Below are 20,124 nucleotides of genomic sequence, written 5' to 3' on the forward strand. Positions count from 1 at the left end.
ATTTGATATTTTTTAGCTCTTCAAAATTCAATAAGTATAATATTTTTGCGCTTTTTTCGTGGAACTATGCATTATTAGGACATATAGTCGTGGTCGTAGCGGAATCTTTCAGAAGTTGGACCTTGTTGAATGTTCTCATAACTAGTGCAACTTGTCGATTATCAATGTGATCAAGCAAGATCCAAAATTGTTTAAGGCATCATCACACGAATCTAAGGTGGTATGGATTTTAGGTGGAGTATTCGCATACAGTGTTGTAGATTATGGTCCATTTCTTCCTAATTGCCGTAAAAAACGGCCCGGATTCGAACGTTCTGGCCCGCTATTTTTTAAAACGAGTTCGATTAGAGCGCGCCAGCTTTGTGCACGCGCCGCATTTTCTGGGCCGTTTTTTTTAAGGCATTTAATAAGAAATGGACGGAATCACCTCCTCTCCATAATCTATTATCCCGTATACGAATACTACACCTGAAATCCGTACCGACCTCAGATTCGTGGAGTGATGCCTTCAATAGTATTCTTTATTGTGGCTAACGTTTCGGCGTTGCCCCCTTTCGTCCGAGTCTGCAAAGGCAGAACTTTTGCAAGAGATCCTCTCAAACGCCTTAGCCAGAACAAGTCATTATCCTCTTGAGATGTCACAATACGGAACCAAGAACCAAAAGAGTCCAAATTGTTGTTATTACCTCCGTAGCTGCGTTGCAATGACGTTAGCACACCTCCACATAGTGGAATCGCTTGACCAATACTAATGCGCTCTTTCTTTCCATTCGTTTTTGGGTCTTTTCCATCTACCCAAAACGCCACTAGAATTTTGCGAACCACAATTTCGGGTTCGTACGATATGAACTTGGCAGAGAAAGCAGCATTTTCATGACATGTTCTGCGATGAGTTCCGAGAGGGGTCGCTGCATTCGAGTGTTTCATCCCATTTAAAAAGTCAGGATAAAGTCACTGGCGTATCAATCCACTTGGGATGCGCCAACGCGTTTTACTGGAATTCGTATTCGTTGGGGTTTTTGGAACGCGTGTTTGCCTATATAGTGACTTGAGGAGGCCAGCCGATGATCAAGTCTGGTACCAATTTACGAACCCCGGAGGGATGAAAGGCTTGGCTTGCGTTAAGGCGGTTTCCAACCCCCGACCGTGTGACTACAACGGACCTCTAGCCGACTGCGCCGCCTTTCATGCCATTTAAATGTTCCTTCATACGAACAAAAAATACTCCCACTGTTTCGCCGATGTGTTGCTCCTCATATGTTTAGCACAAAATTACACTAATTAACTTAATCATACTCTGTATCGAACTTTTCGGGTTTTGATCTACAGGATCATACGCAGGTCGCATCCCAATTAGTATTAGCCGAGCGATTCCACCACACAGAGGTCCGCTAGGATCAGCTACTGAGCTATGCACATTGCCTTAGGCTCTTTCGGTTCTTGGATCCGTAGGTAATATCTTAGGGAATGATGACTTGTTGTGAGCGAGACATTTGAGAGGATATGTTGCGAATGTTCTGACTTTCTGAAGCTCTGACGAAGGCGACAACGCCGAAACATTAAGGATAAAGGATAAAGTTTCTGGCGTTAATCAATCCGCTTGGGATGCGCCCCCACGTTCACTTCAATTCAGAATTGTTTGAGGTTTACAAACGTGTATCTGGCCTATGCAATGACTTGCGGAGGCTAGCCGATGTGTCAAGTCAGTGCTTTTATCTTCCCAGACAGGTACGGTACCAATTTATCGACCCCGGAGGGATGAAGGGATTTGTGAGCACCAGGGCGGACTCGAACCTCCGATCGATCGTGCAGGAAGTGGAACCTCTAACCGCTACACTACACCCGCCCGCCGAAACATTAGCCGTAATAAAGACTGCTTGACATCGTCCATCGAAAAAGTGGTATCATTATGCCAAGATTCAAGAAAGGTCAAACGTTTACGCTTCTTACAATAGAAAACATTTTACCGCCATTATTTCAGGATCTGGTCGTAGAATTCTATTTCATTCCTTCTTTCGGTTATGAAAGATTGGCTGTGTAATAGAAGTTCGAGCTGAGTGTATGAAGAAATGATTATAGTGGATGCAGGAATGCTGAATGATTTTGAATGGCTCCATCTCCAGAGAGGATCGAGTTGTAAGAGGGTGAAATAATGTGCTATGTGAGTATCTCAGCTTGTATACCCACTTATTATACGATGATCATAATATTCACCTCAGCTTCTCCTGAGTTACTTTTCACGAAAAAAAAAGTTATCAGTGCAGAGACATGTGGATATTTTCAAAGAAGATCATATCTTTATTAAAATTATTTAAAGTACATCTTCTACAAATACAGATTAAACCATTTACAAAGCTTAATTAGCCATCAATTCAAAAATATCGATAGAATGACGTGATTATTGCTTTTTTTATTGTTCATCGTTGTGATTTTGCTCATCGTTGTGATTTTGTTCATCGTTGTGATTTTGATCCCTAAAAATAATAATCTCTTAGGATTGGTATGGAAGCAGTTATAATTTTTCTTAGCATTACGGTATGGCAGCATTTTCAGGGCTTTCTAATTTTTCAGCTTTCACATTCGTTTTCCTTTTCATCGACTCATCGGCGTCTACAATAATTAGTGGATATTTGAGCAAAAATAGAGTCGTTATTGCTAAAACAAAAGCTCAACGCACGTACTCTGTTCCTCCTGTGGATATGACAAATTGATCTGTTCTATTTCGCATGTGATTTTGTTTGCTGGTTCGATCACCACAGCAGGACGTTGTTTTGCAGCTGTTGTTTCGAATTTCGTGTATTCTCCCTCCTAAAGTATAATTTTTTGTTTGGATATAAATTCAATTTATAAGGGCAGAGAATCCAATTCTTTTCCATAAAAACCTTTTTCTTTTTTCTTTTTCTTTCATAAAAATCCTTTTTTTTTTTTTTGCTTTTTCCTACTAAAGGAAAGCTATAGCTGTGAAGTAGGATATTTAAGCATTTCTGACCAAAACAAAGTTTATTCGATGAGTGATAACCATGGAGAGGTGGATGTTATTCGAACCATCGACCATGTGGCGCAGTCTGCTGGAGGTCCGTTGAGGGCACACGGTCGATGGTTCGAATCCGCCCTAGTGCAAACCAAGCATTTCATCCATGCGAGGTCGATAAATTAGTACCAGACTTGTCTGGGAGGATAGAAACACTGACTTGATCTTTTCCAACACTTTTAAAAAAGGGTTTTTCTGAAGTAGCAGCGGCAAGGAAAAAGACTGAATTTTAGATTTTAGTTAAAGGTATCACACCACGAATCTGAGGTGGTACGAATTTCAGGTGGAGTGTTCGTATACGGCATAGTACATTATGGAGAGAGGCGTGATTCCGTCCATTTCTTGCTAATTGCCGTAAAAAACGGTCCGGAAGATGCGGCGCGTGCACAAGGCTGGCGCGCTCCAATCGAACTCGTTGTAGAAAATAGCGCGTCGGAACGCTCGAAGCCGTATCTTCCGGGCCGTTTTTTACGGCTATCAGGAAGAAATGGACGGAATCACCCTTTTCTCCATAATCTATAATCCCGTATACGAATACTCCACTTGAAATCCATTCCATTCGTGATTCGAGGTTCCTGGGGTGATGCCTTTAAAATTGTAGTCGTAGGGGTTCAATGGGACCGCGTACATGAGTCAGATTGCCACCCACTTGTGGTGGACCTCCTTTTACTGCAATCAGACATTTGACTATACGCGAGCTACATAACTTGTACAGTTGTATGGCGGAAGTTATCCAGATCTTTCGGAAAGGTGATGCTGTCCAATACGCTGTCAAAGACCAACCTGAATAGGCGAAATTTTTAGAGATTGAGATTTTTCAGTAACAACCCCCGTTTCTTTAGGCTGAACTGCTGGATATTGTCGACCAGAAGGAACTCGGATCAATCGATATCAGTAGGCAGTTCATCGCAGGTTATGGAACGAACAGTGACGAATGGATAAGTTCTGTGCGAACTGCTCTTGTTGTAGATCGAGAAGGTCACGCAAAGCTGTGTTCAAGGACGATACGCTTCGATGAAGATGCGGACAATCGCGTCAGGAAACTCGGAAACTCAATTAAGTCAAGAGGTGCAATATTTTTTAATGGAATCACATATCTTTTATTCTGTATGCTTCTTTTTTTTGCCTTATTTTGTTTTTCCGTCCCTATTCTTTGATGGAGTTGATCTTTATTTTATGGGTATTTGTTCGTAATCCTTTTCTTATTTTTCTTTTTCTTATTTTCTGTTTTTTATAACTGTTTATGTATAACTAGAAGGTAGGAATGATGTTAAAATGCGGGCGAAAATGATAGAACACAGAGCAACACCTTTAGTGGATAAGTCCTCTTTTATATCAAAAGAAAATTAAAAATCTGCATTCGATCCACAACTTTTTCTCGTGGATTTGATTATTAGAAATTGGTAATTTTAAGCACGAACGATTATAACAAAAAAAAAATGCACCAATCTTCTGAACATTCTCGACTTTCTGATTTATTTTATTCTTTCTCGTTGATCTGCTGTCACTTGGTGGTGTAGACTGAAATAATTTCGATTTCTGACGAAATTTAATTTAAGATTAATAACTATGGAAAATTCTAGGGAAAGTTGAGTTTGTGGAGGATATTTTCTCATTTTCGTCTTTTTGAATCACATCTATGACCTGTAATTTATGTTCATCTTGTTCCTCATCTCCCCTTTTCACGTTTTTAACAGCGGTGGCCTTCACAACAGAATCGGCCTGAAATTTGTAGTTGCTGTGTGAAAAATGTTGGATATTACATTCTTAAGGGAATTGATACGTTTCTAAAAATCAAAAGAGAAAAATTTTGCTCACATCCAACTCACCAACATTTTCGACATCTTCTTAGTCCAAAGACTTTTTTCTTTGTTTTTGTCGGAATGATTTTTCACGTGAGAAACTTTTTTTCCTGATACTGGTGTTTTTCCTGATCTTCCTTTAACCGAGAGAAATGATAGTTAGAGAAAAATAATGATTAGTCTTCATTCGATTCTCTTTGTGTATATACATAGTCGAGGACGAGTGCGTTCAACCACGCGACCGCGGCGCGTCTGCCGCAATTCACATTTTCTCCTCCATCTCTGCTCCCCTAGTCAACATCAGTTCACGTCAGTTGAGAAAATTCATCAGCAGTTCTACCTTCCTTATCCTACCTAGCCACAAGGATAATAGGCCAATGATAAGATATGGAAAAATAGTAAAACGGTTCCGAGAAAATTAGTGCGTTTCCAACTACTACTGGATAAATGATGGTAAATTTGTGCTTGAGCGCGTCCACATCTTCTAAATCAAACACATAATTGTATCTTTGTTTTCTTGTTCTAGAAGGTCATTTTTCCTCTTTCGTCAACTTTTTTCTATTTTTGATCATTGTCACGTTCGAAAAAAAAGTTTTGTGGACGTCGTCAAATTGGAAAAACTCATGATCTTCGAAACGAATCTGAATTATGGCCGAACGCTTCAGCGGATACGAAACGGACTAATATGCCAGATACTTCGTCAATTTGTCATTATTGAACATAAAACCTCTGGAAATTGTAAAGAATAACATTAACCTGAGACTGCAGACAACTTCTTTTGTGATCTCTTTCTCCCACCTCTTCGCTGAAATACAAAACTAGCTCATTTCCATTTAAAAAAAAAGATACAAGGAGAGAAAGATCACAGAATCCACCTTCTTTTGTGATCGGCTCTTCTTACTCTTCCTGAAATAATACTGATTAGATAGGGTGAAAATGATAAATCATGAACATTTTCCAAAAACAGAGAAGATGAAACTCACGTTATTGCGTTACCATGCCGACGAGAACGACGATGTACTATTACCTTACTATCACAATTTACACTCGATTCCGATTTTTTCCTGTAAAATTGTGGTAATATATACATATTACGTTGCAACACGACGTCTGCAACGAAGACTCCGCAAACGCTCCGCAAACAAAAAAGGAACCAACACAAAGTCAGATAACTCTGAGCCAACAGTTTTTTTTAATTGTCCCGACTTAAAGGAATCATCCCACGAATCTGAGGTGGTACGGATTTTAGGTGAGGTATTCGCATACGGGACCGTAGATTATTGAGAGAAGGGAGATTCCGTTCATTTCTTGCTAGTTGCCGTAGAAAACGGCCCGGAAGATGCGGCGCATGCAGAAGGCTGGCGCGCTCCAGTCCAATCCCTTGAAAAAAAAATAGTGCGCCAGAACGCCCGAAGCCGTATCTTCCGGGCCGTTTTTATGGCAACTAAGAAGAAATGGACGGAATCACCCCCTCTCCATAATCTACTATCCGATATACGAATACTCCACCTGAATTTCGTATCACTTCAGATTCGCAGAGTGATGCCTTTAAGTTAGGCGTGTGCGTTTACTTTCCTCTTTCTTAGGAGTGTGGAGAAAACTCTGAGCGTTGAACTGAGCCTCATAACGCTCACTGTTGCAGGCTAACCCCACAAGTAGGGAGTGCTAGAGAAGAAGAATACGAATCAGAAGATTTGCATTGGAGGAACGCAATGGAGACGGCAATGGCTTCGCTGGAGTCATGTCTGCCGTTCTTCTCCTTCTCAGTAGTTTTCTTTCTATGAAGAGATCACACGATCCGCGGACACAGGAATCGTCCAGTTCCACAGGGCAGCTCGCACGGAGATCGGCCATACACTTGACATTTGGAGGTGGTGTTTACTTGATGTCTCAAGAGTAGCATTTTTTTCACTTGTTCTCATCACCTTTTTCTTCGAGCAAAACTACGACTCAGCTATAGATGAAAAAGAACGCCATTTATGAACAACGAAGGAGAAAGAAAGTCATTTACGATAACTGCATCTTCGAGGACTACCTGTTCCAAAATGACTGACATATCGAGAAGGACACAAACGTGGACTACAACTTGCACTTCAAAGAATTGCTAAGGCGTCGCCGGGTGTGCCTCAAAGCTGTGCACACCAAACCCAAACAAAATATCGGAAGCTACCATAGAATTGATTGAAAAAATGAAATGGCTCTGAATGTTGAACGGAATATATGACACAACGATTAGTGGCGAACATCAACTGCAAAAAACTTTTAAACTAGGATTTTTTTTTAATGCAGGCCGAAGAAAATTTTGGAAGCAGCATGAAGAATGGCAAATTTATCGAAATATTGCAGCGATTTTCGGAAACATACATATTCCGTTATCAGCTTTGTTGAACAAGGATGTGATTCGACTCTTCTAATCGTGTGGTAGGAATGATTACGAAGAGGTTCAACTCAAATCTTTTCCGTTCATCAACTCATGTGTCAAGTCCGAATATTTCCACCGGTGATGGTGTACCTCGGTTTCTTTTTCTGAAAGGACGAACTGCGATCAAGAGCATGAGAGTGTGACGGGGTGACAATTGTGAGAGGAACGAACAACTAGAAACCATGCCGGAGCAGACACGATCAGTGAAGGCGGGCCATTTAAGCATCTAATTGAGCAATCTTTTGAGATATGGCTATGTCCATGCGCAATATGATAAGGGATATGATCTGCAATGATCGTCCATATTGAATTGCTTACTTGTCACCTAAGAAGCGGCGGAGTTCAGTGTGCTAAAATGACACGAAACGAATCTATCAGAGTGCTCCAGCTGTGTATATCTAGTTTGTAAGCAAAAAAAGATGAACGACCTGATTTCCAAGCTGATCAGGTGGGAAGGGGCAGTAGCAAAGGAGTGTGCACGAGCATTGAGGGTCTATTTCGAAAAGACACTTTATCCTTCATCTTTATAGTTGTAGCGTGGAAGCGCGCACCGAAGGAGTGACGTGTTGCTCTTGTTACAGAAATGTCTGCTGTAGATCTCTTAGACGTAGAATGAAACGGGACTCAACAATATTGACTCTTTTGTAGGAATGTAAAATCGATTTGAAATTTTGAAATAGACAGTCCATTTTCATGGGAACAAATGTGATTATGAATGTTTGAGTTGATCTTTCTCACTACCACATATCAAAACGTGACCATAAACCTTACTGTTTATGACGCTCCGACAGACTTGCTACTTTCACTTCTTCGGCCATACTAAACAATGCGTAACACTTGTTAACTTCCCATCACTTATCATATAGCAAAGCAAAAAACGTTCATTTCATTCCATCAAAATAATCCTTATTCCTGCGGTGTGGTTTATTCTTTACGTATCATGGACACTAAAGCACCAGTTAGTCCGGATGTACCGCCGAAGCCGAGGTAAGCTACGTCAGTCAAGCGATGTCAACAAACCGAAAAGTGAGCAAAAGCTTTTTACAGCCGTAATATATACAAAAAACTCCGAACCAGCGTGCGAGATTCACGTATATCTCATCGATTACGCCGTCGTTTGAACAAAGCTGGCACTCCCTCAACCACAAGCTCAAACAATTCGACTCCTACAACTTCACCTCTTCCTGAAACCAGGTGAATTCACAGTACTCGTCTCAAAATTACGTGACAACACGATCAGATAATATCTGAAAAGGGGAACTTTTTGGTGACAGTGCTACTTTTTTTGAGGAAAAATCCCCTTGACCATGCGTCTCCATTGTAACATACAGTTACTCTACAGAAAACCTGTAAATAATCGTCGCAGAACTGATACAACCGCAGGAAAGAAGGCGTAAGCTATCCATGGATTTAATTATCAGATCATGTTCAAACCCAAATGTATTGTTCGCTAAACTTTGAGGGGATTCATTGTTGTCAAATCAGCACTGTTGCCGAAGGCTGGCAATAGGACACTAATAATCGGAAGCACTTAAGTTAACTCCTCTTTTTTTTGGTACCTGCAGCTTCTTTCAACGTTCAACTTCTACTGTTTTGTTTTCTTAATGAATGTGAGGTGGAACCATAGGAAAGCAGCAACCAGAATCGACATGGGCGAGCTTCATGAGACAAACGCAGTTGGAGAACAATTACAAAGATCCCACTTCTTTTTTCAGCTATCCTATCTGCAGCGATCTTCCAATGATGAAGCAAAGTTGTCCAGATCATTCGGCTGCCTTGTAGCAAATCGCGTGGTCGAAATCATTTTTGTTGTCGTGTTTTTAGCTAAGCCAACATACTTCAAAGTGCGGACTTCGTAAATGTAGACTCTTTCAAAGAAGAGGGGAAACCTACGAAGTAATGTCTGAGTATGCTCATTGATGTAGTGCTCATTTCAACAACGACGACAAGCCTTAAAGGTGCATCAGAAGAAGGCATTAAGACTGGCATTATTATTCTGAGAGCAGCAAAGGGATTCGAACATTCACCAAGCGGCTAAATTTCGTCAGCATTGGTTCTGTTCAACAGATAAGCACCAGCGAAACTAATTTAACTCTGAAATCGTTGAAAAAGATGACTTGGCACCAAGTATACTTACTTACTTAGATATTTAGATGACCCGTCTACACTGGAAGTGAGGGCCCCAGCATCTCTTCCACTCGTTTAATCATTCGAGATGTTCTCAAGTTTCCTTAGTGACGTTTACGGAGTCCTTGCACCGTATCCAGCTGAGCTCTCAGCTTGTCCCTCCGTATAGCAAATCCATCTTGTGGGCGGTCTCCCTCGAGCTAAGAAGACCCGCTGTAATGCAGACGTGAACAGATTCGGCGAATTAATTGATGGTCTTCAAAATTCTATCCAAGTTTGTCGTGCGCAGCCGTGTGTCGTGCTTCGAGGCACGCTCAGCACAGGCTCGTAATCCTCTGAGCAGCATCTCATTTGGGTCCTCGTCGATGTGCCAATCACCTTGGGACAAGGAGTCCTCGAGTACGAAATCGTCGTAGACGACTTCTTTTCTCCTTCGTTTTCGATAGCAGATGTTCTTTTCCATGGTGCGGCTAAGTCGTATTTCACGAAAGAGACAGTGATCAGAACCATTACAAAAGGATGGTACAACTGAGATGTCAACTAGACACTACCTCCGGTTGGTGAGTATGTGGTCGATCTCCGCACGAGTCGCACCATTGGGCGATTCCCATGTCCACCGATGATGATCTTTCTTGATGAAAAGAGAGTTTCCGTAAAAGAGGCGAGCGGCAGACAACAGCCCGGCGAGACGATTGCCATTTTCATTCCGGTCTCCTAGTCCAAATCTTCTGATCCTGTATTCCTCTTCTGTGGCCTTTCCTAGTTTTGCGTTGAAGTCTCCGACAACGAATTTTTAGAACGACTTCTCGTTGCGGATTACTTCCTCCAGGTCCTCGTTAAACGCGTCCAATACGGACTCATCAGCTGCTAATTTTGGTGAGTAGCAGTTGATGATACTGAGGGGTTTTTGGAACAGAAGAGGGAGGCGAAGAATAGCCAGACGAGGTAAAAGGTGAGAATCGACAGGATGGACGACAGATGGGTGCACACCAAAACCAACACCGCCTACATTTCAGGTTGGAAGCTTCTCTCCACGAATGACGAGTACGTCGCTTCTTCTGCACTTGGTCTCCTGCAGAGCAATCACTTGAAATTTGATACGCTCTGCAGCTCCGAGAAGGGCATGCAGGTCAGTGTCTGTGGACACTGTTCTCGCGTTCCATGTACAGAGTCGGAGACAGTGTTTATGGCGAGTCGTGAGTGTGTCGCCTTTGTCTACAATCAAAGACTTGATCGTCCCTCACCAGTCGACATGCCGTCCGAAATGTGAGGGGACAAGGCCTAGTGACCAGGGTACTGAGGGAGTGAATATGCTAGAGTAGCAAAAGGATTTTTCGCCAAAGTAACAGCTCTGCCATGGCGAATTTAGCCTTCACCACAAGTCGTTCGTAACCTACATGGATCAGGAAGCCACCTTGCGACATTTTGCTGAGACGGTGGTGAGTCTTAGCAACGGCTTACTCTTAGCTAGGCTTCCAATTCCGAGAAGAATGTCAGATGTGTCGAACTTCTTCTTAGCTCAGGAGACCCTGGCGGAGGACTAACCTCCGCTGTGCATCGCAGTTGGATGCGCAGAGTCATCTCACCGCCACAATGAGGCGGTATACCATTGTGGAAGGGCATCAAGTATAAAGGACCAAAATTCTGCAAAATGAATAACACAGCTTTAAAACTATGTCGTAGCAAGAAAAAAGGCCAAGAAAATGGCGGCAATCTACAGCGAAAAATATCTTGGAGAAGAGCGGAAATCCTGCGGACTGATGACAAGATAATTCGATGTTGGTTAAGGGCATCGTATTCGAACATATCACTAATCATCGCAGAATCCAAATCGCTGTTCAACTGACCACTAACCATTGGAGTTTTTCACTAAGTGATTCACCACCACTATCACACGTCACCACTGTCATACTACATGACTTCTGATCAGGAAGCGTCGAGAGACCCAAAAGACACTTCATTTCTTTATTCTAGACTTGAGAAAAGCGTTCGACAGTATCTTGGACGAGTGAATTCTAGAACACAAACAGCGGAATTGATCAAATTGTTCGATATATTGCACAGGGAGGGTGTAGCGCAGTTGGTAAAAGGTCCGCTGTGCTCACAGAGTCGATGGTTTGAATATCCTTAGTCGCAAGCAAGCTTTTCATCCTTCTGGCGTCGACATATTGGTACGAGATTTGCCAAGAATGATGAAATCTCTGTGGTATCATATTAAGCGGATTAATAAGCCAGAGACTTTATTCTCTATATAATCCACGACGATGGAAGATATGGAACGGTTTGATCTTATCTGATTTATCTGATATTTCTATCCTCCCGTCATTCTCCAGTGTCTACCCCTATCTTCATTCACCATCGTATTCTTCGTAGATGGCATCACAGGAGACTAACTTGACTCACTTCACTTAATCGGCGGGCTATCGACACGATATCGGTAACTGCCACCTTACGCAATAGCGCACATCTCCGCCGAGGTATGTCGCCTTTGAGCATAGCTCTGCCTAACCTTCTCGATCTTCTCTTAGAAGGTTGGTCAGAATCGATCCATTTCTGAAATGCCTAACTATGGGGAGCTGTCTGGTGGTTCCTAAGAATGTGTCCAAAGAAGAGAAGACGATTTTCTGTGGCTATTTTCGATGCCGATACAAGATCTTCACAGTATGCGCGTGTCATTCACAGGTACATCTGCGCATAAAGATCTTCACTGTAGCATACTCTAGCCCAAAAATACCAGTTTTAGCAGCTTTCTTTTCGTGCAGTCAAGATATTCCATTACTGTAAACTGTGCTGCGCAAGCCTCCGATCCCTACTTCGTGACAGAGCGAATGACGGACGATAGATTCGCAGTTTGACTTTTAGGTGATGCTAGTTGGCCACCTGTTCAAAGAGTTGAATGCAGAGTGGCCTTGCCGCATCTTTGCTGAATATCTTTCTCATATTTGCCGTTGCTCTTCAGCACACAACCCAGGTTACAGGAGAGAGACGCACAGTTGGGCTTAGTGGTCACATGTGATGGCAGAATAGGATGCGTAGTTACTATTGGAGTAAACGTAGCATGGTTAAATCGGCGATCTAGAACCCAAGTGTCCTACGATTTTAAAAAATGGACCGACATCCTCGGCTCAAAGGCACCGGAACCATCATTTGCCGTGGCACCCGCTGTGAGTTCATGTGCTGCCCGCGATGAAGGAAGCAGTATTTCGTTTCGAGGTCATTCAGATGAAGATTGACTATTGACATCGCACTAATTGATCAAATCTGGAACGACGACATTCAACACAGATGAACAATGACTCCCGCAGCGGGCGAGAAGTATTCGATCGTCTTTACTTTTGATTTCCTGGATATCGTTGTATACGGCAGGCATTCAATAAGTGGGCTAATACAGTGGTAATTCTACACGACTCACACGTCACGAAACTTACATTGACATCAAAATAACAGACATTCACCCTGACCAGCATATTAGCGGACCATGTTGCTTCATCTAAAGGTTAGAGCGGGCTCTGCCAGCGAACAAGACAAACCACTAGCCCCGAGCAGAAGGTCAAACGCCGGGCATATTGACGTGCTACGGAAACCCCAGAAAAGCTATAGCGTTGGGTTGTAGAATATGGAAACGAGCGTGGTTTCGCTCAACTTCCTTTAATCGTCGTGAAAAACCGCGTGGAAGACGGCGATCTTTCCCACGAGGTAAGCTGGAACGCAGCACCTTTGTACACGCTCCGCGTCCACGAGCGAGGTGTCGATGATTTATGAGGTCTTCTCATCGGATCACCATCATCAATGAATAGGCTGCTGGAGAAGGGAGGGGGACCGCAGACTGTGCAAGGTGACGTGTTCTGACGTATCTCGTAGGAACAAACGCCGTTCTCACGTCGTTTTTTTTAAAGACGATTAGGGGGAGTTAAGCGGAGCCATTCTGGGTTCTGTAATCCGCAAATCGAACTCTCCATGTTCCCAAGGGTTTCCCTACTATGAAAAATTCTTGATGCACTACCTTTAAATTCATCACCCCACGAATCTGGGGTGGTACGGATTGCAGGTGGAGTATTCGTATACGATAGTAGATTATGGAGAGGGGGGAGGGAGTGATTCCGCCTATTTCTTCCTAATTGCCGTAAAAAACGGTCCGGAAGATGCGGCGCGTGCACAGGGCTGGCGCGCTCCAATCGAACTCCTTGTAGAAAACAGTGCACCAGAACGCCCGAAACCGTATCTTGCGGGCCGTTTTTTAAGGCAATTAGGAAGAAATGGACGGAATCATCTTCCTCTCTATAATCTTCTATCCCGTATACGAATACTCCACCTGAAATCCGTACCACCTCAGATTCATGGAGTGATGCCTCTAAGTGCTCGCTATTAGTCCCTTCTATGAGCAAAAGGTGGAAGCATCGTAGAATTGGAATCCTTCCTGTGCCCAGTCCCAATGAACGCATACTGCTGCTCTTCCGACAAAGAATTTCTGTGCGGAATGGCTAACCAGACGTCACTTTAAAAAAAGCAGCAAAAAGTCAGGACATTGGGAACGGTATGCGTGAATATACTGCTCTTCATTACTCACCTTACTTACGTTTACGCATTTATTTAGAAAACAATAACAAATTTCATGTGGAAACAAGCGAAAATAGGTATCTTCTGATCGTGCATATAGGGGATTTTCTGCGGTTGGTACTCTTCCACTGGGACTTCTCGCAAACCAAAATAGCGCGCCTCAAATTACCTCACAATCAAATCCATAAGAATTATATTTGGGTTTTTGTTTATGTTTGTTTTTGTTCGTTCATTTTCCATTTTCAGTCAAGAGCTGACTCAAGAAAAGTCAGTCAAAGGAACCGGCAAAGGTAAATGTGTCACCACTTCAACCAGAAGATGAAGAAATTGGTCCCACTGAGGATCTTTTCGCTTTTTGATTCTGTTTTTTGAATTAACATTAAAATGTTGTGCACTTTTCTAAGGAAGTCGAAGTTTTGAACAAAAAGAAGAGGAGCAAGGCACCACTACCTCAAAGAACAAGAAAGGTAGTCGGAAGAAGAATAAGGAACGAAAAGCGAAAAAAACAGATAGCAGAGGAACCGAGGATTCGGAGAAGCAACCGAAGACAGCAGTGATACGCATGTCTCAGGTTCCAATCTGCTTGACTTCGCGCTCCACATATAACTCTGTCTGCGCAATAATTTTCGACTTTTAGGAAGACTCTTTCACAAAATTTGAGGACATTGAAGCTCCAAGTAGGCCACTGAAAGTTCTAAATGAAGAGGTTGAAATGTATTGTGAGGGAAAGGTGATCAGCGCTTCGCTGAGGCAAAAGAGAGGTATATAAATGGTGTGGTGCGTTCTTTTTATGAAAAGCAGTAGAGGAATTTAGGTGGTAGGACTGTGGAAAGAAAACAAAAAAAAGAGGAAGCTACCGACACGGCTAAAGATCGTAGGTCCAGGATTCGTGAAAAAGAGGGAACGAATTTACGCGGTAGGGCTCAAACTCCGGAGGTACGTCGGGAGGAAGATGCGAGAAAAAAACTAGCTTTGCTGTGGCAAAAGAAGAAACAAAAATCGCGAGAGAATGTTAATGAGCCTTCGAGCATTCCAATGGAGCCTTCGAGCATTCCGATGGAGCCTTCGAGCATTCCGATGGAGCCTTCGAGCATTCCGATGGAGCCTTCGAGCAATCCGAAGGAGCCCGTACATGCATCGTCTAGGACTCAGTCCGTTAGTGGAAAGTCAATTGTAGCGAATTCGAAACCAGACATTGAAAAAGCAGAAGCGGGTCATGTTTTCACGGGGGATAAAAAGGAGGATAAAAAGGAGGATGAAAAGGAAGATAAAAAGAAGGAGAAAAAAGAGCAAAAAACAGACCATAAGAAGGCAGACAAGAAGGACGACAAAAGAGAGGGAAAAAAGGACGATAAAAAAGAAGAGAAAAAAGAGCAAAGAATAGAGGATAAGAAGGTAGACAACAAGAACGACAAAAGAGAGGGAAAAAAGGACGATAAAAAAGAAGAGAAAAAAGAACAAAGAATAGGGGATAAGAAGGTAGACAACAAGAACGACAAAAGAGAGGAAAATAAGGACGATAAAAAAGAAGAGAAAAAAGAGCAAAGAATAGAGGATAAGAAGGTAGACAACAAGAACGACAAAAGAGAGGAAAATAAGGACGATAAAAAAGAAGAGAAAAAAGAGCAAAGAATAGAGGATAAGAAGGTAGACAACAAGAACGACAAAAGAGAGGAGAATAAGGACGATAAAAAAGAAGAGAAAAAAGAGCAAAGAATAGAGGATAAGAAGGTAGACAACAAGAACGACAAAAGAGAGGAAAATAAGGACGATAAAAAAGGGGAAAAAGTGGTAGAGAAAAAGTAACATTAAACCACTTCTCATCACCATTAATATAAAAAAAAGATGCGATATATGAACGAAAATATCCGAAAACAAGGCAATAATCGTAATTCATGACGGTATTAAAGCAAACCAAATATATGTTGGTTGTATGTATGTAATATGTTTTAAGGTTTGCATAATGAACCGTTATTGCACGATTTATTCATGTTTTTGTTTGCATGTAATTAAAATATCGACCACTCTAAACCATATCGATTTATTAGCATTGTAGGATGATTAGCAGTATTCGTTTTCGTTGAACACTTTGATCGCCATCTGGCGATCGATAAGCAACAAATGAACAAAGTGCCAGTGGGTTCAATCCGTGCTAGAATGTACATTGTTCATTAGAAATCCTTAAATTGTTTCGCAGATTTCTAGGAGATGAAGAAAAGCAAAAAAAACCTACATGGGTGGGTGCCGGTCGATGAACGCTACCCCGCTCTTTTAGGCCTTTTTTTGTTCGGAGAATTTTCGAATCCTGAAGTCAATGGGATCAATCCTCGAAACTGTACCATCACTGATGTCGTACGAAATGTTTGGTCATCCATTTCTACGTTACCAATTTGATCTGTTGAATATGAACTCTAGTGAAGTGGAACTGCTCTGTGCTGGTAGTGAGCAGAACGTTTCAGGACCTACTTGTTATTGTGTTGTTCTGCTTGGTGCTGAAGAGATGAAAAATACCATTAGCTCAGGAGATTGTTCTCTTTTAGATCTATCCATTTAAGTTATTTTTAAGGTTCTGAGGAGGTTCTGAGGAGCACTGTTGACCCTTATCTACGAACATCTACGACTGTAGAAATACGGTCATCATTTTTCGCCATCCTTTTCTACAAAGCGATTCTGCAAAGGCAGAAAAGCCAACATATGAAACGTTGGAATTGATTAAAATCTCAATTCTTAAATCGATTGCAAACCAGGAAAATGTAGATCCGAAGATTTTGCGTTAGTGAACTTGTGAAAATAAATCTAATCAAGTTAATTGAAAATTCAATGAAAATTAGTGAGAATACTCCTCATTTGTGAGTAGAAAATCGTTGAGAGATTCGAATTCTCAAATTTCAAACTGCTAAAATTTCTGAAAATGCCCGTAAGAATATGCGACGCTTAATGTTTGATTTCGTTATTATGTTGTAAAGACATATTTCGAATATCTGAATATTCGGAGCGTTCGAAAATCCCCCCATCATTACTATGGCTTCAAATTTTTTTTAAAATACTCAGTAGATTTACTGTACCATGGTTTAAGTTCGAGACCTTAAACCTATTCAAAGGTAAATTTTAGTGGATTCCCGTAAGTTTCTCGTAAATATATAAATACAAACAATGGAAAGCTCGTTGGACTGCCAGTAATCCAGTAACTGACCCAACTAACATTATGCTATATAATAATGCGCTTAGTCCGCGTGTGTGTGTGTGTGTGTGTGTGTGTGTGTGTGTGTGTGTGTGTGTGTGTGTGTGTGTGTGTGTGTGTGTGTGTGTGTGTGTGTGTGTGTTTGTTTGTTTGTTTGTTTGTTTGTTTGTTTGTCTGTGTGTCACGAAAATACTCCATAATGATGCAAAACTCTGTACCGGTGAGATGCCGAACCATCGCCATGCACCTGATAGGCGAGCACACTTACTTAATTTAGTTCACACGACTTATTGCTCTATTTATTATCCTTAATATAATAAAGATACTATAAGTTATAAATTAAGTTATAACGTTATAAGTTATAACTATAATCTCATTTGTGCAACAAAAACTCAAATCCTGCAAACCTCACTCATTTAAAACCCTGGTTTCGAAATAACAATCACAAAACATCAAACAGCCCAAAAATCCTTGAAGGATTTGATTAAGCTGTGGAAGATTACTCATTTTTCCATAAGACTGCATCATAGATCAAAATTTTGGAAGTTTTCAAGAAGAGAAATCGATCTGGAAAAGCTGGAATGCTGGAAAAATTGGCCTAAATGTTCTCATAGAAAATATGTAGAATCACATGCGTTTTCTTCAACAAGGAGATGCATCATTGGATTTCAAGAAGATTTTTGATCGTGAAAAAACAAAACCCTATCCAGAAGAAAAAGTTGTATTTGCTGTAAAATAAGATAGAAACGAAAAGTTAGAAATTTTAAAAATCTGAAGAAATATTTTGATACGATGTACGAGGTGGTGTGGTGGATCATCGACTACGTTTTCATAAATGATTCGTTGCGGAGTTTTCTCGGATTCTATGGTTTCATCGGATGATATCATGGAAACTTGTAACGTTTCGAGTGAATTCATTGTACTTTCTCCCAAAAATTGTCTCGTTAACTTTCTAGGACATTCGATTTTCTGAATTCCAGGTAGCTGCCTAGTTTGTTCAGTTTCTCTATCGACTATCTCCGTCCCGCCATTTTTTGTTTGATCTACCGTTGTCGAGTCGGTCTGTTCACAGCGATTTAGTTGCTGGAGTTCTCTCCGTCTGAAAGGTTCTTGGGTCTTTTTGGGGAATTCCAACTTAATTCAAGAATTTTATTAGTTCTTTCTCTTCTTCATGTCCTTCCATTCATTTCTGCGTCAAATATTGTCATAGATTTCTGCTGAGTGTTATATTCATAGTCTTTCCATATGGGTTACATTCCAGATGGCTTCTCTGGATGCTGTGGCGGTCGGCGATGAGGCGATGAAGGACTTGATAGCGTTGGTGGAAAGCGGTGAGGACGGTTGGAAAGAGCTATGGACAGACGATGGGATCGTGTTTCATACAAAAAAGGGTGTTGAACCGTGTCTGGTTGACATCATTCGGTGTCGATTTATGCTCGAGGTTTGTGTTTAATGCTTTCGAATTCAGAACAATAAATGCTGCGGAAGAAACTTTTTAGATTCTTCTGTGGCTGAGAAAAATGTCTTTCCCTTCATGTAAGCGTTCGACAAAATTTATTTTCCGGAATAACGATAGCCTAGAAATTCGTAAATAGCATAGCTAGCAAGAGAACAAGAAAGCGGTTCACGGGAAAACTAGGATTTTCCTCCTTATAATATTCTCCTGTGGATGTGGGAAATGTTCTCGTTTTCTCAATGTATAAGTACTTTCGACAAAGTTTGTTCTTCTGGAAAAATCCGTAATCGATAGCCTATTAAGGACACTGATCTCGCCACCGTCAAAGCTATGGTCACACCATGGCTACCGTACCGTATGCAGTGGGATGAGATATTGCAGGTAAAACTCTCGGATCTGTTTAGGACCCATCTGCGGCCTCCTTTGCTTCAGTCTACGTCTTTTTCTTTCAGAAATGTGAACTAGTTGAAGAACTAGACAAGGGTTACCGACTTATGCACCATGTTACCAAGAAGAAATTTCCACTTTCACCAAGAGATTCGGTAAGTAGGCCACACGAATTTCTGGATAGCAAAAGAGAATTTATGGGGAAATTCTCCGGAATTTCGGCATTTAGGTGGATGTGGTGTCAACCGTATGCGAGCCGAATCGTGTACTGGTAAGTGCTAGAAGTGTTCCCACAGCCGGTCCGGCTCCGACGTCCGATATCATTCGAACGTATCAACATTTGGGCGCGTACTGTTTCTGCGTAAGCGGAGAACGTGAGTCCCTTATTTTTCCTCACATACAAACTCAAGTTCCACTTTTCATATAGGATCAACCAAACTCAGTTTTCGCAGATCCTGTATGACCTTATAGGTTTTTGAATTATGTGAATACCATTGGATCAAAGTGAGGACCACTTTTTTTTTGCTATGAAAATCCTTAGGAATAGATTGACTCAGGCTCTAATTCGTATATACTTTTCAACCAAGTGATTATTAAATTCAAAGTGATCTGAAATATAGCAATATTTGAGGAGGAGACAGCGTGAAAAGAAAGCTATGGAAAGTTTCAACTAATCGATTCCTATCTTTTCTTCTAGTTAATGATTGCTCTGAAATCAGTTGTGTAATTTACAATTGTTTTGGAAACAATTACTGTATAATTGTATTGAAAATGTGGAAATCAATACGTACGTACCTCTGTAAAATAATTCTCTTTAACTCATTGAATACAAACGAAAATTTCACTCTTTAGCACTTTCTTGAATATTTATCCCGAATTTCAGATAATGTCGAGTTCACGATGTATTTCCAATGCGACCTGAACATCTCAGCTCCGGCATTTATCCAGAAACTCATCGACAAGGCAAAGCCGAGACTTATGTGCGACAAAGCGAAATCGTTGCGTCGTGCGATCAAAAAGATTCAGATCGATGCCGCTCATCTGGAGAAATGGTGAAGCCATCCATTCCCCTAATTACTGTACATATTGTTAACTGTATAATTTATACTGGCTGTTGCCGTTTTACTACTAATTTTTATCCATACAGACAGAAGAAGGTCA

General features: G+C 41.4%; 3 protein-coding genes across 6 annotated transcripts; 1 reads left to right on the plus strand and 2 right to left on the minus strand.

Moving 5' to 3' along the window:
- Positions 1-486: 486 nt before the first annotated feature.
- RB195_017147 (uncharacterized protein) lies at positions 487-927 on the minus strand (the record flags this gene model as incomplete). The annotated part of the gene is made up of 1 exon (XM_064184012.1): positions 487-927. One exon carries the CDS (start codon positions 925-927, stop codon positions 487-489), a length of 441 nt encoding a protein of 146 aa, XP_064039893.1.
- Positions 928-2,410: 1,483 nt separating this feature from the next.
- Positions 2,411-8,073, minus strand: RB195_017148 (uncharacterized protein; the record flags this gene model as incomplete). Of its 2 annotated transcripts, XM_064184014.1 has the most annotated exons (11): positions 2,411-2,474; positions 2,535-2,610; positions 2,682-2,808; positions 3,681-3,814; positions 4,477-4,552; positions 4,676-4,753; positions 4,861-4,970; positions 5,590-5,638; positions 5,709-5,739; positions 5,817-5,897; positions 8,027-8,073. In XM_064184014.1, 11 exons carry the CDS (start codon positions 8,071-8,073, stop codon positions 2,411-2,413), a joined length of 873 nt encoding a protein of 290 aa, XP_064039894.1. The 2 variants fall into 2 exon arrangements, with proteins under 2 accessions (XP_064039894.1, XP_064039895.1); XM_064184013.1 differs by lacking the exons at positions 5,590-5,638; positions 5,709-5,739; positions 5,817-5,897; positions 8,027-8,073 and having other exon boundaries at positions 4,861-4,875.
- A 122-nt stretch (positions 8,074-8,195) lies between these two features.
- On the plus strand, positions 8,196-20,019 carry RB195_017149 (uncharacterized protein; the record flags this gene model as incomplete). 3 transcript variants are annotated; one of them, XM_064184016.1, is made up of 13 exons in its annotated part: positions 8,196-8,242; positions 8,303-8,449; positions 14,186-14,229; positions 14,344-14,510; positions 14,577-14,700; positions 14,754-15,334; positions 15,419-15,586; positions 15,671-15,730; positions 18,382-18,561; positions 18,880-18,957; positions 19,029-19,118; positions 19,193-19,337; positions 19,847-20,019. In XM_064184016.1, the coding sequence occupies 13 exons, from the start codon at positions 8,196-8,198 to the stop codon at positions 20,017-20,019; spliced, it is 2,004 nt and encodes a 667-aa protein (XP_064039896.1). The 3 variants fall into 3 exon arrangements, with proteins under 3 accessions (XP_064039896.1, XP_064039897.1, XP_013296174.1); XM_064184015.1 differs by lacking the exons at positions 18,382-18,561; positions 18,880-18,957; positions 19,029-19,118; positions 19,193-19,337; positions 19,847-20,019 and having other exon boundaries at positions 15,419-15,745; XM_013440720.1 differs by lacking the exons at positions 8,196-8,242; positions 8,303-8,449; positions 14,186-14,229; ... (3 more) ...; positions 15,419-15,586; positions 15,671-15,730.
- Positions 20,020-20,124: the final 105 nt, after the last annotated feature.

The sequence above is a fragment of the Necator americanus genome, chromosome II, assembly GCF_031761385.1.
Source record: "Necator americanus strain Aroian chromosome II, whole genome shotgun sequence".
In the NCBI taxonomy this organism is placed as follows: Eukaryota; Metazoa; Nematoda; class Chromadorea; order Rhabditida; family Ancylostomatidae; genus Necator; species Necator americanus.